The sequence below is a fragment of the Panthera leo genome, chromosome E2 (genome assembly GCF_018350215.1).
Source record: "Panthera leo isolate Ple1 chromosome E2, P.leo_Ple1_pat1.1, whole genome shotgun sequence".
NCBI lineage: Eukaryota > Metazoa > Chordata > Mammalia > Carnivora > Felidae > Panthera > Panthera leo.
Genome location: NC_056693.1, coordinates 304,899 through 321,340, shown reverse-complemented (window position 1 = coordinate 321,340; position 16,442 = coordinate 304,899). Strand labels below are relative to the sequence as shown.

General features: G+C 50.2%; 1 protein-coding gene across 2 annotated transcripts; it reads left to right on the top strand.

Moving 5' to 3' along the window:
- Positions 1–14,843, top strand: LOC122207838. 2 transcript variants are annotated; one of them, XR_006197029.1, is made up of 6 exons: positions 1–70; positions 488–595; positions 6,908–7,001; positions 8,642–10,464; positions 10,661–10,770; positions 14,810–14,843. XR_006197029.1 is itself a non-coding variant. In XM_042918079.1 (5 exons), exons 4-5 carry the CDS (start codon positions 9,880–9,882, stop codon positions 11,144–11,146), a joined length of 1,071 nt encoding a protein of 356 aa, XP_042774013.1. In that variant the 5' UTR covers positions 1–70; positions 488–595; positions 6,908–7,001; positions 8,642–9,879; the 3' UTR covers positions 11,147–11,304. The 2 variants fall into 2 exon arrangements, 1 of the variants encoding a protein (XP_042774013.1); XM_042918079.1 differs by lacking the exon at positions 14,810–14,843 and having other exon boundaries at positions 10,661–11,304.
- Positions 14,844–16,442: the final 1,599 nt, after the last annotated feature.

Below are 16,442 nucleotides of genomic sequence, written 5' to 3'. Positions count from 1 at the left end.
GTGCCTTCGGCGTGTGCGGAGGCTGGCGGCTGGCGGCGCTGCCCGCCTCTGACAGGGGCCCGCGGCCGAGGTGAGTCTGCGGTCCCGGCGTGGTGGCTTTCGTGAGTGTGAGGGACGACGAGTTCCGCGTGTACGCAGCGGGAGTGACTGGTGGCCGGGTGGGGCTCGGAGGGGAGCGCGGGCCCGGCGATGGGTCGCGGGAGGTCGTGGGGGAGGGGAGAGAGGAGGGACCGTGTGCGCGTGCCGCAGGGTATGAGGAAGAGACCTATGCGTGCCCATGAGACCTCAGCTGTGTGTGGCCGAGTGTGACACTGCACGTGTGCGTGTCAGAGGAGGGCTGTCTTGCATGTCAGGTACCACCCGAGTGTGTATATGAGATGGCGGGGGCGCGGGGGGGGGGGGGGGGACCCAGTGCGTCACTTGTCTGTGTAGGTGTGTCCTCAGGTGTGTGCACGTGGCTGAGTGTGTCACCACCTGTGCGTTTCAGAAGTGAAGGGTGTATTGCATACGAAGCACCACGTGTGTGGGCAGATGAGACCTCCTGTGTGTGGGGACCCCAGCACAGCCCTTGCCTGTGTCTGCAGTGTGACCTCAGGTATGTGCATTTGACTGGGCATGTTACCGCTGGTGCATGTCAGAGAAGAGCGTATTGCATGTGTGACACCATTTGTGTGTGTGTTTTTTTTATTAAATTTTAATGTTTATTCATTTTTGGGAGACAGAGACAGAGCATGAGCAGGGAAGGAGCAGAGAGAGGGAGACACAGAATCTAAAGCAGGCTCCAGGCTCTGAGCTGTCAGCACAGAGCCTGACGCGGGGCTCGAACTCATGAACTGTAAGATCATGACCTGAGCCGAAGTCAGATGCTCAACCGACTGAGCCACCCAGGTGCCCCATGTGTGACACCATTTGTGTGTGCAGATGAGACTTCAGGTGTGTGTGAGTGGTCAGGTGTGTCACCGTGCATGTCTGTGTGGGGAAGGGGTGTTTTGTGTGTGTGACACCTCCTTTGTGTCTGCAGGTGTGAACTCAGGTGCGTGCTTCTGGCCCATACCCCTTAGCTATCACTCCCCATTCCCCTTTTCCGCAGCCTCTGGCAACCATTAATCTTTCTGTTAATTCTCTCTTAATTAATCTTTCACTGTTCCGGACATGTGATATAAATTAAATGGGACCGTACAATGTATGGGTTTGTTGTGTCTGGCTTTTTTCACTGAGCATGTTTATTTTTTTTATTTTTTTTTTTAACGTTTTATTTATTTTTGAGACAGAGAGAGACAGAGCATGAACGGGGGAGGGGCAGAGAGAGAGGGAGACACAGAATCGGAAGCAGGCTCCGGGCTCCGAGCTGTCAGCCCAGAGCCCGACGCGGGGCTCGAACTCACGGACCGTGAGATCGTGACCTGAGCTGAAGTCGGCTGCTTAACCGACTGAGCCACCCAGGCGCCCCATGAGCATGTTTTTAAAGTCCATCCATGTTGTGCTATGTGTCAGTACTTCATTTATTTTTATAGCTGAGTAATACTCCATTATATGGATATACCAGTTTGTTTACCCAAATAATGCTGCTGTGAACATTCACTTACAGGTTTTTGTGTAGACATGTGTTTTCCATTTGGGGGAAGGAAGCAGTTGGGTCTGTCCCAGGGAAGCCCACGTGTATGGCCACACCCACTCCCTGTTGCCTTTGCTCACCCAGCAGTGCTCCATTTTCCAGAATTCCAGCCCTGAGCCCCTAAGTGAGTGCCAGAAGCCTGATTGCCGTATGGGAGTAGATGGGAGGAGGCGGTGGCTCTCTCCCACAACCTGGGCTCTTTGTCTGGGACTAAGACCGCATGCCCCCTGTCCTGTAACTGCTGAGGTCAAGCAGCCCAGAGACGGAGCAGAGTAGCAGGCAATGGAACCTGAGGAGCCAGGTGAGGCACATGGCAGGGTGGTGGTCACAGGGCTGGACATTTTCAGAAACTAGATCTTCCTCAAAACATGCGCTGCTCCTGCTGCCTTCACTCTGCTGCCCTGCCATCCTCAGCCTAGTCCAGACTGTCACCTCTTCACAGGTCTCCTGCCTCCCCCTGCCCCCTCTGTTGCTCTCCACACAGCACCAGAGGGGTCTTTACACCCTGAACAGTGAGGCCACCTCTACCTTAAACCTTCCGTCCCTGCCCTGGCTGTCACAGCAGGTCGGCAAACTCTCCCTGTAAAGCACTGGGTAGCAAATGTTCTCAGCTTTGCAGGCCAAGAGGCAAAACCAAGGATGTCAAATCAAGTAGATACTTATCTAACGAGAGAGAAAACACATACCCACACGTTTTTTTTTGTCCTGATGAAATCCAGAACTTCACTGAATGCTGAAATCTGAATTTCACTTAACGTTAATCTGATGACTTTTCCCTCCCAACCACTTAAAAATGGAAAAACTATTCTCAGCTCATGGTCTCTGCAGAAATAGGCAGTAAGTGGAGCCGAGTTTGCTGACCCCTAATTTGACCAGATCCACACTTCCCATGCCTTCTGAGCCCTGCATGACCTGACTTCTTCCTGTTTACAGGCCTCACCTATAGCTCTCCCTTGGCCCACCCCCTGGTTGCTGAATAGCATTTAAATTTAGGTATTACCTCAGAGGCCCTCCCTAACCACCTGACCCAAAACAGGTGCCACACACATCTACATTATGGGGGTTTTTTTTTTAGCACTTTTACACATTTTACACATGTGTTTTTTACACATTTGAAGACTTTATACTTGTTCCCATTCATCATAGACTGCAAGTTTCATGATATTGTGCACAGTCCATGGAGTATTTGTTGAATGAATGAATAAACAGCCTTCACTATTACCCAGTTTTACAGATAAAAAACCCAGGCCTCAGGGGATTGAACAACCCAAGGTCACCCAGCAGAGAGTGGTAAGGTGGATTTGATTCTAGGTCTGACAGACTCCACTTATCCCTCACACTCACTGTCTCCAGTCTAGGAATGACACTGGGAGGAAGGTGTGGGCACTGGGTGCATCAGGGCCCCAGGGATCAGTTCTCCACTTTCACCCCTGTGCGGAGGGACAAAAGGCCTCACATCAGCCCTTCCCTACTGGGAGTCTGTCAGGAACTGAATTCAAGACAGCTGGGACTATCGCTTTTCCCCTCTTCTGAGCACTTGCCTACTTGGTATCTCACTTTGTCCCCAAACAGTCTCTGTAGAGGCATCCTGACAGGTGTCTGCTACCAGTGATGTCCATAAAACTGATAGCATGGGGCTGAATCCTCAGACTATTACACAGCATACGATTTACTTTGTATAAAGTTCAAGAATAGGCACAGCTCATGTGTGCCGCCAGAAATCCCAGCAGTAATCACCCTGGGGCTGGGTAGGGCTTTGCCTGGAAAGTGTGCCTGGTGGGAGCTGTCCATAGTTCTGAAAAGTCCTAGTGCTGAGCTGTCCAAAATGGTAGCTAACAGCCACATGTAGATATTAAAACGTGAATCAGTTAGACTTCAAATTACACATCCAGTTTCTCAGTCACACCACCTGTGTTTTTTGCTGTTCAGGAGCCACATGGGGCATATGGCTGCTGAACTGGACAGCACAGCTCCAGGACATTTCCATCCTCAGAAAGTTCTAGAGCTTAGTCTGGATGGTTGCTACACAGATGTGTACATTGGTCAAAACTGATTGAGCTGAGCACTCATGCCTCTATTAATAGTGTATCTTTTTGAGAGCATAGACTCAAGTCTGACTGACTACCTGAGTTCACATCCTCACCTATCACTTGCTTCACACCTTTGATTTAATCTCTCTGTGGCCCCCTTTCCCCACTTGTATAAGAGGGTGATGATAGTACCTCTTTTTCCTCATGTTAGGGAACTTGGCCAGCATTGGACAATAACCCCTTGAGAAGTTTGCAGCCTGGGCGTGGTGTGGAGCCACAGCTGCCCATAGGGACTCAGCCTAGGCTCATGGGTAGTTTCTGTTTTAGAGGCGGGGGTCTGAGGCCCACCTTCCAAGCATTGAATCAGAGGACCACTTACTGTGGAGGCCTGAGCTCAGTGACCCCCTGCCCAGCCTGGGAGCCAGGACAGGATGGAGGGTGTAAAGGTGGTGTGGCTTCTGGCAGCAGGGGCACCATGAGGTGTTCCTGTGTTATATTATATTTCACAAAGGCTTCCTGAGACTTAATGCCATCCATCCTCCTGTCCTTTTTGTACCCAAGAAGAAATAGGTCCAGAGCAGGGATGTGGCCAGTTAGTGGCACATGGTGGAACTGCAGTTTCTGGGCTTCCTACTCCAAGTATTTTTCATCCTCTGGATCACCCTGGGTCCATGGCAGCTATATAGACCCCTTCACCGGAGCCCAGGTGGGCTGCCACATCCCCAGGCTAATTCTGGGGGGTATGGGTCCACGTGGATACAGCCTTCTCCACAGGACTCATTATCTTGGTTGGTCATGGGTGGGGACATGTGGGGGTGCTTCCCCGCAGAAGCTCAATTCAAGCAAGCGTCTTCCCCCTTGACGCCTAGTTTCCTTAGTGTAAGATGGGTCTGGTAGTGTTGATCCTAACCATCACTCTCAGGAACAGAGTGAGGATCAAGTGAGCTGATGTAAGGGGCCCACAGCATGCCTGCCATATGTTAGGGGCTCTGGTTCTGCCAAGCCCTGGAAGGTAAGCAGGAGCAACACTTGTGGGAGGGTCTGGACTGGGAGGGCTGGAGCCCCTGGGAGAGAGGCTAGTGGCCCGTGAGGGGAGGGGTGTGAGGTGAGGGGCCTTTGGGGCTTGTGTCTCTGGGACCTGAGGACAGATCTGGCCTCTCTCATATCTCCTGCCCTCCCGCAGTTCTTCCTTTTCAGGGGAGTGTCAAGGAGGACAAGCCCAAGGCCCAAGATGCTGCATTCCCAGCAGATGCCTTCCACATGAGTTCCCCATAATGCCAGCAGTCCCAGCAGGCATACTCCTTTCTGCCCTTGCTTCTGTGATACTTCTACTCCTCAGCACAGGACTAGAGCCGCAACCCCCAAGGAGCATGAGTTCTGGGACAGGGTGCCTTCCTCTGCCCTGGCCATTCCTCCTGTCTTCCTTCTGTCTTCACTCCAGGGTGGCGCTTAATGACCCTGTCAATCTAAGGCACCTTGGAGGAAGTCCCATGCCTGGGAAGATCTGGGACACAGGCTGTTTATGGTCACACTGTTTATCCAGGATCCAGGAAAGGGACAGAGCAGAGCCTGGCATGTACAGACACCTGGAAGATATTAACAGGCAAATGAATGAATGGTGGCATGAACAGTGTCTAGATAGGTGGTTGGGGGTTTTGGGTGGTAAGTAGTTGCTCTGAAATTGCTGCCTCCTGACAGGCCCTTTTTTTAACGGGGTCCCCAAGAAGACAGCCACACACACAGGCAGAGGGATTATTGCCACAAGCTAGGAGTGCCGCTGTGGAGCAGTAAAATTCAGGTTGGGGACACTTAATGGCCTCGGAGCACATGTGGCTGGTGTCAGATGCCATCCCATCCTCCAAGCCTCCCCTGCCCAACCTTAAAGGGGATGCAGACCATGCAGGTGTGATAGATGGCTTTGTGGGGGGCTGGTAAGGGCCATCCAGCTGTCCCTCTGGTGGCCACAAAGCTGAGTGTTTTGGGAAGTGATGAGGAATCACTGTGTCTTTTTTTTTTTTTTTTTAAGTTCAATTCTTTTTTTTTAACGTTGTATTTATTTATCTTGAGTGTGTGTGTGTGTGTGTGTGTGTGTGAGAGAGAGAGAGAGAGAGAGAGAGAGCGGGGGGGGTGGGGTGGGCAGAGAGAGAGGGAAAGAGAGAGAATCCCAAGCAGGCCCTGCACTGTCAGCTTGGAGCCCAATGTGGGGCTCAAACCTATGAACCGTGGATCGTGACCAGAGCCAAAACCAAGAGTCGGATGCTCAATCAACTGAGCCACCCAGGCACCCAAAATCATTGTGCTTTAATCTGTTTAGACTCCCATAACAAAATACCATGAACTCTGTGGCTTAATCGACAAAGTTAGTTCTCACAGTTTTGAAGGCTAGAAGTCCAAGATGAGGGTGCCAGCAGGCCTGGGTTCTGCTGAGAGCTCTCTTCCTGGCTTGCACACAAGCTGCCTTCTCTCTGTGTCCTCACACACTGGGTAGAAAGCAAGGTGAGAACATGCACACTTTGGTTTTTCCCTCTTCTTATGAGGGCACTAGTCCCATCCTGGGTCCTCATCCTCATGACCTCATCTAAACCTAATCCCCGCCAAGGACCCTACTTCCAAATGCCTTTTCACTGAGGGGTAAAACTTTAACAGAGAAGACACAACTATTCAGGTAGGACCATGGCACCCAGTGTCAAGGTGATAATAGTGCCACTCACAGAATGAGCCACCCCTCCAACCATGACCATAGGATGTTTCCCAGAGCATTCACATTCTGCTGTTCCTTATGGGGCTGGCTCTGGCCAGACAGTACCCACGGCTGAGCCACTGCATGTGGGATGTTTCAGAAGCCGGTGACATTTAGGGATGTGGTGGTGGACTTCACATGGGAGGAATGGGGGCTTCTGGGCCCCACACAGAGGATCCTGTACCATGATGTGATGCTGAGGAACTACAGCAACTTGGGTCCCTGGGTGAGGTTTCCCTGTCTCTTCTTCATCCATGTCACATGTCTGTTTCCACATGTGTTCACTACATGGGTGTATTTATCCCCTGCCTTGTCCCCAGTAACCCACACCCAGATAGGTCCTTGCTCTGACCTGTGTCCCCCAGTTGGGTCCCTTCTGTGCAGAGTGGACACCCTTTCCCACATCACCAGGGAGAGACCTCTACTGTGCCTGAGGCACACACACTGCATTACTGGGCCTGTTGGGTTCTGGCTGGCTTGTGACAACAGCACCAACATTTCCCTTCTACTTTCTAACTATAGGCAGGACTCCCCGGCTGCAAACCAGATGTGATCTCCAAGCTGGAACAGTGGGAAGACCCCTGGACTATGGAGACAGATGTTCTGAGAGGTCCAAGTGAGTGAAGTAAAGGTCTATCAGGTCAGTTTTTTTTATTAATTTCTCCCCCTAACTTTGACGTATAATTGACAGTTAAAAATTGTGTATATTTAAAGTGTAGAACATGGTGTTTTGATATACATTGTGAAATGATTACCACAATCCAAATAATAGATATATCCATCTCCTCACATAGTTGCGATGTTTTTTTCTGTGGTGGGAATGCTTACAGTCAACTAACTGTCTTAGGAAATTTCTAGTATATAGTACAGTGTTATAACTACAGTCACCATGCTTCAGATCAGTTTATTTCTCCTCCTGGGGCAAGGAGGTGCAGTGTATATCCAACAGAAAAGAGCTAGTAGGTGCAGGAGCCTGAAAACAAACCCGACAGTCATTTAACAGTCTCTTCGCTCACTTCCCCCAGCATCTGACAGCCACTAATCTGTCTTCTGTCTCTATGATTTGCATCTTCTGAACTTTTCATATAAGTGAAGTTTATATAAATATATTCATATAGATACATATAAATTCACTTATTTTTCACAAAGATACATGTGTTACTATGGTGGCCTTTCTGTATCTGGCTTCTAACCCTTAAGAATAGTTCTCTATGAGGGGCAACTGGGTGGCTCAATTGGTTAAGCATCCAATTTCGGCTCAGGTCATGATCTCACAGCTTGTGAGTTTGAACCCAATGTCAGGCTCTGTGCTGATAGCTTGGAGCCTGGAGCCTGCTTCAGATTCTGTGTCTCCCTCTCTCTCTGCCCCACCCCCGCTCATGCTCTGTCTCTCTCCCCTTCAGAAATAAAAAAAACATTAAAAAAAAAAAAAAGAATAGTTCTCTATGAGCATTCGCGTGCAGGTTTCTGTTTTCCATTCTGTTGACCAGGCCCTGTTCTAGTGAGGGCGTGGTTGTAAAACAGTGGCAGCTGACAGGTGAGGCAGCTCTCGGTGGCCTTGGCCCATGACTTTCTGTGCTCTGTTCTACCACTTTTCCTCCCTACTGGGCAGAAGAGAGTTGACAGCAGGCATGAGGCCACCATTCTCAGAGAGGCCTAGCACAGGGTTGGCCTTTGGCTGGTGTCTGGCAACTTGGATTATGGTAGGATCCCCCCATTCCCTAAACGATAAGAATGGCTCACTGCACCCAAGCCATTTGTACAAACAACTTGATTTACACTGAATCCCTACTTTCCTTCTGGGATCCCGGAATTTTGGTACGTGCTACACAGCCAGTGCCTGCATGGCCAGCCTCTAGTAAAACCCTAAGCTCTGAGCCTCTGACAAACTGTAGACAACACTTCAGTGTCAGAATCCAGAGCTGGAGGGGTTAGGTGCATGCTGTGTGGCTCCACTGGGAGAGGACTCTGCCCCTGCGCCTTTTCCCTTTGTTGATTTTGCCTGATGTCCTTTTGCTCTAATCAGTCACAGCCGTGAGTATGACTCTGTGCTGAGAACTGTGTGAGGAATCACCAAGCCTGTGGGTGGTCTTCCAGACCCTGATCCATTCACTCTTCTGTCCTCAACTGCAAGAGCCCTGCTGAAAGCCACATACCTGCACTGTCCAGTCTGACTGCTGCGGTTCTGTCCATCTTCCCGATTGGCTGTGCATGTTCAGGTTGGATCCTGAGCATACTTCTTTGCTTATTTTTCAGGCTCAAAGCCTGGGCCCCGAGCTGCATGGCTACCTCTAGACAAAGGTGCTCTGCTTCGGGGGCAGATGACAATGGGACTCACAAGGCAGGATTTCTGGCACACCATCGTGAGAGAAGTCACAGAGCATGAAGGCCAGGCGACAGACACTGCCGAGCAGTGACACGCAGCCAGAGGAAGAAGAGCCCAGAGTGGAACCTTGCAGGAACTTTCTTCTGGCGCCCATTCCTTGTTGAGCATCAGGGCAATCCCCAGTGGTGCAAGATCTCACAAGCCAGGTTGGCAAGAAGGGCCTCACCTGTGTTTCAGTCCTAGATCGGGGGTGCCCTGACAAGGAGACTATATGTGTATGGAAGCCCTCAGCTCTTTTCCAGGCCTTAGTCACCCACGAGGAGTTCACACTGAGGAGGATACATTGGTGTATGGTGGGTGCAAAGATGGCTTTAGCAAGAACGCATGCCTTGCGGGCTATCAGTGGGTTCCCACTAAATGGAAGCCCTACACATGCAAGGAGTGTGGGAAGGCCTTTGGACAGACACACATGTCATTCAGCACCAGAGAACCCACACTGGCAAGAAGCTGTACACATGCTGGCAATGTGGACAGGCCTTCAGCAAGAACTCGTGCCTCGTAAGCACCGTGCATCCACACAGGTGAAAAGCCCTATGCGTGTGGCTACTGCAGCAAGCGCTTCTGAGAGAACTCGTCCCTGGCCAAGAACCAGCAGGTACACACAGGCAAGAAGCATATACCTGTGGTGAGCGCAGGCATGCCTTCAGCCAGAGCACTCACCTCGTACAGCACCAGCGAGTCCACATTGGGGAGAAGCTGTTCACCTGTCATGAGTGTGGCAGAGCCTTCACCAACTCCTCGGCCCTCCTGGTCCACCACAGAACCCACGAAAGAGAGCAGCCATATGAGTGTCACACGTGCTGCAAGGTGTTCAGCCTCAGCTCATCCCTGACCGAGCACGAGCGCTGCCACACAGGAGAGAAGCCATACACGTGCCAGGAATGTGGGAAAGCCTTCAGCTAGAGCTAGTCCCTCAGCAAGCACCTGAGGACATACACGGGTGAGAAGCCATATGCATGCAATGCCTGTGGCCACGCCTTCAGCCAGAGTTCCTCCCTGGCCAAGCACCAGTGAGTGCACACCAGCAAGCGGCCCTACACGTGTGGAGAATGTGGGAAGACCTTCAGCCAGAGCTCCTACTTGACCCAGCACCTCAAGATCCATAGTGATGAGAAACCGTTTACATGCGATGAGTACAGGAAACCCTTCGGCAATTCTTCAGCCCTGGTCCTGCAGCAATGGGTGCACACGGGTGAGCGGCCCTACATGTGTGGAAAATGCAGGAGGACTTTCATCCAGAGCACGTTCCTCACTCCGCACAAGAGGATCCACACTGGGGAGAAGCCTTTTGTTTGTGGAGACTGTGGAAGGGCCTTTGTGCAGAGCTTCTCCCTCACCCTCCACCTCAGGACACACGCCGGGGAGAAGCCCAACAAGTGCAACGAGTGTGGCAAGGCTTACATCCAGATGTCACACCTCACTGAGCACTACCGGGTGCACACGGGGGGAACAGCCCTATGCGTGCCATGCATGCAGCAAAGCCTTCAGCCGCATCACCAGCGCGTCCACGTGGGTGCCAAGCCCTTCATATGCAGCCTGTGTCAGAAAACCTCCCTTGAGGCTGCGGCCCTTGTTCTGCATCAGAGGATTCATGCCAGACAGGAGCCCTTTGAGTGTCACAAATGTGGGAAAGCCTTCAGCTAGAGCAGATCCCTGGCCCAGCATTGGAGAATTCATTCCCAGGAGATGCCATGTGAGTGCAGCAACTATCAAAAAACCCTTGGCAATTGTTTGGTTCTCATCCATCAGTGAACTGGGGATGTGCCAGATGGGGTAGAGACCTTCTGTCTGTCCTTGGTGTGTTGTTCTTCATCCAGCAGGGGGCCCTGTGAGTGGCAGGAACTGTGCAGAGCAGCCCCCTTGCACATCATATACACTTCTCTCTGCAGGGTCACACGGTGAGAAAGCGGAGTGAGCCTTCAAGAGGAACAACAGCCCCTCCCATTCTCCATGCTCCGGGTTCCACAGATATCCACCAGGTGGTAGGAGAGATCCACAGGTGTGGATGGTCTTCTCAGCAGGCCTGGAACAGAGTTCATTTTGGTTTTTACCTCGGGGGAGAAATGAAATTTAAAAACAAAAAACTTAAAAGATGCTTTTATCAGTTGTTTGTGCCTTGTATTAACTCAGGCCACATGGTTTTAGATCATGTGGCTTGGTTTGAGGTTGTTTTGTTATTTTTGTTTTTTGTTTTTTGTTTTTTGTTTTTTTGGCTTTGTTTTGTTCCTCTGCCAAAAAGTAAGGTTTATAATGCTGAAATGTGTGTGTGTCACAAAGCCCAGACCTTTAAAAAGACTTTGTGTGTCATTCATCAGCTTCAGCACAAAGACTTCATTAAAATCAGTCAAGACAGTGACATTCGTGTAAGACTTTAACACTTCATAAGCACTTTACACACATCACTCCATTTCATCTTCTCAGCAGCCATGGGGTGCAGATATTGTTAACCCCACTTCATAGAAAAGGAGCTGAGATTTTGAGAAGTTAAACCACTTGCCTGAGGCCACCAGCTAGAAGCCACTCGTTTTTCAGGATGAAAACATGGGAGTTAGCAGATAGGGACAGAGTGGCAAACAGTTCCCCCATCCCTTTCAGTATATGCCAGGGGTATTTACTGTAAGGAGGCAGCTCTAGAATTTAATGTTCCCTCGAGAATGTGAGATGGCGGGGTGATTGGGTCGCACCTGAAAAAGCAGGTCAAGTCCTCATCTGGCTGACTTGAGGCAAAGGCAAAAATAGGAGCTGGGCAGCCATTGCTCAGTCCAGACGTTGGTCACATGCCTCCTGGAGCCGTTCCTTTGTCCCAGCACAGGTGTGGTCTTTCACTTCTCTGCACAGCTTCACTCGGATTCTCTGTGGCCATCAGAGTACAGTCTGGCCTTGAAGCCGCTGCACTCAACCACCAAAGCCCATCTTTCCAGGTTCATTTCCAGCCATCCCACAGGCAGCCTTTGTTGTCCAATCCCAGCTTGTTTTGGTCTCCTGTCCTTGGTATCAGCTCCAGGGCACCTCCTCACTGGCTGAATCCCCTTGTGCCCCCCACGGTGGCACGGACCTTGTGTTGTCATTGTCCGTGTCCTCATTCAGAGCCCACCCTGGACCTAGAGCCCCTTTAGCACACATCCCTGTCTCATGCCTCTATAGACCCATCCCCTGTCACATGGCAGGACCCAAATCCACAGGGAATGAGTGAGTGAACCAGCGAGACACCAAATGCAAAATGACTGTAAGGGAGTCCCCAAGACCACCTGCAGGTTCAGTGACTCACAAGGACTCCTAGAAGTCAGAAAAGGTAGAGATACTGTTTATTATAGTGAAAAGGATAAGATTATAATCACAAAGGTAGAAAGTACACAAACAAATCCAGGAGACACCAGGTACAAGCTGCCATTTGTCCTGTCCCAGTGCAGTCACACAGACGGCTCCATACTTCCTGCTAAGAGTGACAATACACATGGAGTACTGGCAGCCAGGGAAGGTCACCCAAGCCTGCTGATATTTACCGGGGGTGACCACATACATGCAGAATGCCTGCATGACTGACTTTAGTTACTGAGCCTCAAGCTGTCTCAGAGATCAGCCTGGTACAGTGTGACTCAAGGTCCCCATCATAAATCACAGACGTAGCCTAAGGCTCCCAGTAAGGAAAGACTCTTATCAGGCAGGATATTCCAAGGGCTTGCCATCCAAGGGCCAATCCATTCTTTGTAATATGCAGTTTGGACACCCCAGATCTGCTGAGTTCTACTCTATTGCACAATGACCCTGCACAGCTGGTGACCAGTGACACCTCCTTACCCAGCCAAGTGTCACAGCTTCTACCACAGCACACCAGAGAAGAGGTGTCAGCTGACCGGAGGCAGTGTAGGTCAGAATGCTCAGGAGTCTCCCAGGAGAAGAGGCAACTTGGTTTTGTAGGAGCAAGACTGCCTCAGGCAGTGCACCCTTGGGAGAGCGTTCCGCGTGAGCCCCAGGGACCAGGCTGAGAGGCAGGAAGACCTGGGCAGCTGGGGACCCTCTGAGGCACCACATGGCATGGATGGGGCAGGCTTGCAGTGGGCCGCCCACTCAGCCTCTGTAAAAACAGGGACCGTGTCTTGGCAGCAAAGTGGAGGGAGGAGAAGGGATGTGACAGTGCCAGTCCTCAGCATACTTTGCTTCCTTCCCTCAAGGGGTGGTCAGGCGTAACCAGCTAAAACCAGTTCCATGGGTTTGGAGCCCAGCCCTCCCCAGATGAGTTCTGGGTCTTCACTCTCTGCTTCTGTCCCTCATGTTCCTTGTCTGTAAAATGGGGATGGTGACCCCCCAGCCTGCAAGGATTTAACATGTTAACTGGTAGAGAAAGCGTATGTTGGGTGCGAGTGTTGTTGCACCAGGAAGCAGCCTCCCTCTGGGGCAGGTGAATGATGGTCACAGATTGGCTGCGGTCGGGTGATGAGAAAGAAGTGCAACCAACAACTAGCATGAATGGCCCTGCGGGAGTGTGGCTGGCCAGGGGGCGAGGTCAGCAGTTGTAGGGGCCTGGGCTTTCACATGGAAAAGACTGAGCTCTGCTGGCGCCCGATGGTCAGGGCAGAGGCTGACACAGCACCACACAGGAGCAGGGGCCTATCCGGAGAATGTCCCCAGGGCAATTCATTCTTTCTGTAAGGCCAGGTGGTCTTCAAGTTCTTTGCCTGTTACTATTGATTGCTCACCCGTGTTGTTCTTATATCAAACATCTGCGTGCAAAGAGCTGTCCAGATGCTGTGTGGAGGGCAGAGAGCTGTGGGCACTGGGGCACTGGCTGCAGGAGGCAGAGTCTGGGTATCCGGGCAAGGGGGAGTCCATGGGGCCTCAGGGCTCTCCGTTCACTCCTTGGGGTGGCCACTGGTGGGGTGTGCATCTGCACTTGAACACACGCTCACACAACATCACACACTCGCACGCTGACAAAGATTCTCTCCATGACCAAACTTCAGTCAGGCTGTTCTGAGGAGAGTTTGATGAGGCCTCAAACCTCGAGCTCCTGTGTCCTTTCTTATAGAGTCTAGTTCCAGGAAAAGTCTTGCTAAGTCAGTTTAGGGAGAATTTCCCACCTTCCAAATATGATCACTCTCACTGTCTACTCAGGTTCCTCCCCCTCCCCGCCTTCCCCACCCTGTGATGTCTGATCCCCCTGGCCTGCCTTCAGCAAGAATCCTGTTAAATGTCCCCTTACCCCTGAGATTTTCTCTTTTTTTTTTTTAATTTTTTTAAATGTTTTACTTATTTTTAAGACAGAGACAGAGCATGAGCAGGGGAGAGGCAGAGAGAGAGAATCTGAAGCAGGCTCCAGGCTCTGAGCTGTCAGCACAGAGCCGGATGTGGGGCTCGAACTCACAAACTGTGAGATCATGACCTGAGCCGGAGTTGGACGCTCAACTGACTGAGCCACCCAGGCGCCCCGAGGTTTTCTCTTAGTAACTGTTTATCCGCTGGTACCCACCCTGCTTCCTGACTATAAATCCCCACTTGTCCTCACTGGATTCAGAATTGAGCCCAGTTCTATAATGGGGTCTATTTCCCACTTTGCAATAGTTTTTCTTAATAAAATCTGTTTTTACTACCTTAACTGCTGCTAGGAATAACTTTAACAACATGCACACTGCTGACATTCATTCCCACACTTCTACACTTCCACACACATTCCCCACGGTAGCTGGATGACCCTGGATGCCAAGGCAGCTACCTAGCAGAGGGAGCATCTGGGCCTCTCCCCCTGGAGTCCTGAGAGTGAGATTTGGCTGACACACACAGTGGTGGTATATGCCCCACCTTGGTGCTGAGATGGTCTGTGGGATGAAATCCAGGGCCTGCAGGCAGCTGCTACGTCCTCCAGGCAGGGGCTGGGCTGGTGGGAGAGCCTGCCTCTAGTAGGTGCCTCTGGGTATGTCTGCATGCATTCATACGTGTGTCTTTTCTTTCTTTGCTTTCTTCTTTCTTTCTTTCTTTCTTTCTTTCTTTCTTTCTTTCTTTCTTTTCTTTCTTTCTTTCTTTCTTTCTTTCTTTCTTTCTAGAAAAAGAGAGCGGGGAAGAGGGACAGATAGAATCTCAAGCAGGCTGCATACTCAGCGTGGAGCCCAACAGAGGGCTTAATCCCACGACCCTGGGATCATGACCTAAGCTGAAATCAAGAGTCAGACGCTCAACAGATTTATCCACCCAGGTGCTCCTATGTCTATTTTTTTTTTATAACAGCTTTTTAAAATAAGATGGAATTCACGTTCACGCTTCTAAAGTGTACAATTCAGTGGTTTGTAGTGTTTTCACTATGATGTGCCGCCACCACCACTAATTCCAGAACATTTTTATCACCCCAAACAAAAACCCAATATCCATTAGCAGTCACTCTCCATCCCCCCTCCTCCAAGCCCCTGACAACCACTAATCTACTGTCTCTACAGATTTGCCTTTTCTGGATATTCCATATGAATAGAATCTTAAAACATGTGACCTTTGCATCTGGCTACTTTCATTGAGCATAATGTTTTCAAGGTTCATCCATTGTCAGCACTACGTTACTTTCTTTTTTTCTTTTTAATATTTATTATTTTTGAGAAAGAGAGAGCACGATCAGGGTAGGGTCAGAGAGAGGGGGACAGAGGATCCAAAACGGGATCCGAGCTGACAGCAGCAGCCCAATGTGGGGCTTGAACTCACAGACTGCAAGCTCATGACCTGAGCCGAAGCTGGACGCTTAAACAACTGAGCCACCCAGGGGTCCCAGCACTGGGTTACTTTCTATGGCTGAATAATATTCCATTGTATGAATAGATCACATTTTGCTTATCCATTCACTGGTTGATGGGGGTTATTGGGTTATTTCCACTTTTTGGCTATGACGAACAATGCTGCTATGAACACTTTGTGTGGGCACATGTTTTCAGTTCTCTTAGAATTGATGGGTCATAAGGTAACTCTGTGTTTGACTTTTTGTGGAAATGCTAAATTGTTTTCCACAAAGGCTGCATCATTCTTCATTCCCACCAGCAATAGATGAGGGTTCCAGTTTTTCAACCTCCTTGCCAACACTCATTGCTACCTGCCTTTCTGATTGTAGCCAGTGGGTGCGAAGTACCACCACAGTGTGGTTTTAATTTGCATTTCCATGATGACAAAGGATGTTGAGCATCATTCATATGCTTATTGGCCATTTGATTTCTTTGGAGAAATGTTTACTAAGTCCTTGCCCGTTCTTTTTTTTTTTTTTTTTTTTTAATGCTTGTTTGTTTATGTATTGAGAGAACAAGGAGGGGAGGGGCAGAGAGAGAAAGGGAGAGAGAATCCCAAGCAGGCTCTGCACTGTCAGCACAGAGCCCCACGCAGGGCTCAAACTCGTGAACCCATGAGATCATGACCTGAGCTGAAATCAAGAGTCAGACCCTTAACCAATGGAACAACCTAGGTAGCCTTTGCTCATTCTTAAATTGTTTTGTTGTTGTTGAGTTATAAGAGCTCTTTATATATTCTGGATACAAGTTGTGTTATCTGTATGTCTGTGTGAGTCTAAGTGTATGGCTATGTCTGAACAGGCACACCTTTGCCTCTCACCATGGACACAGGTAAGCAGAGGGTATCATGATCAGCTGAGAAGAGGTGAGAGTATCTTATCTCCAGATCTCCATGTTACAAAGTCAGGTTTATTATCTC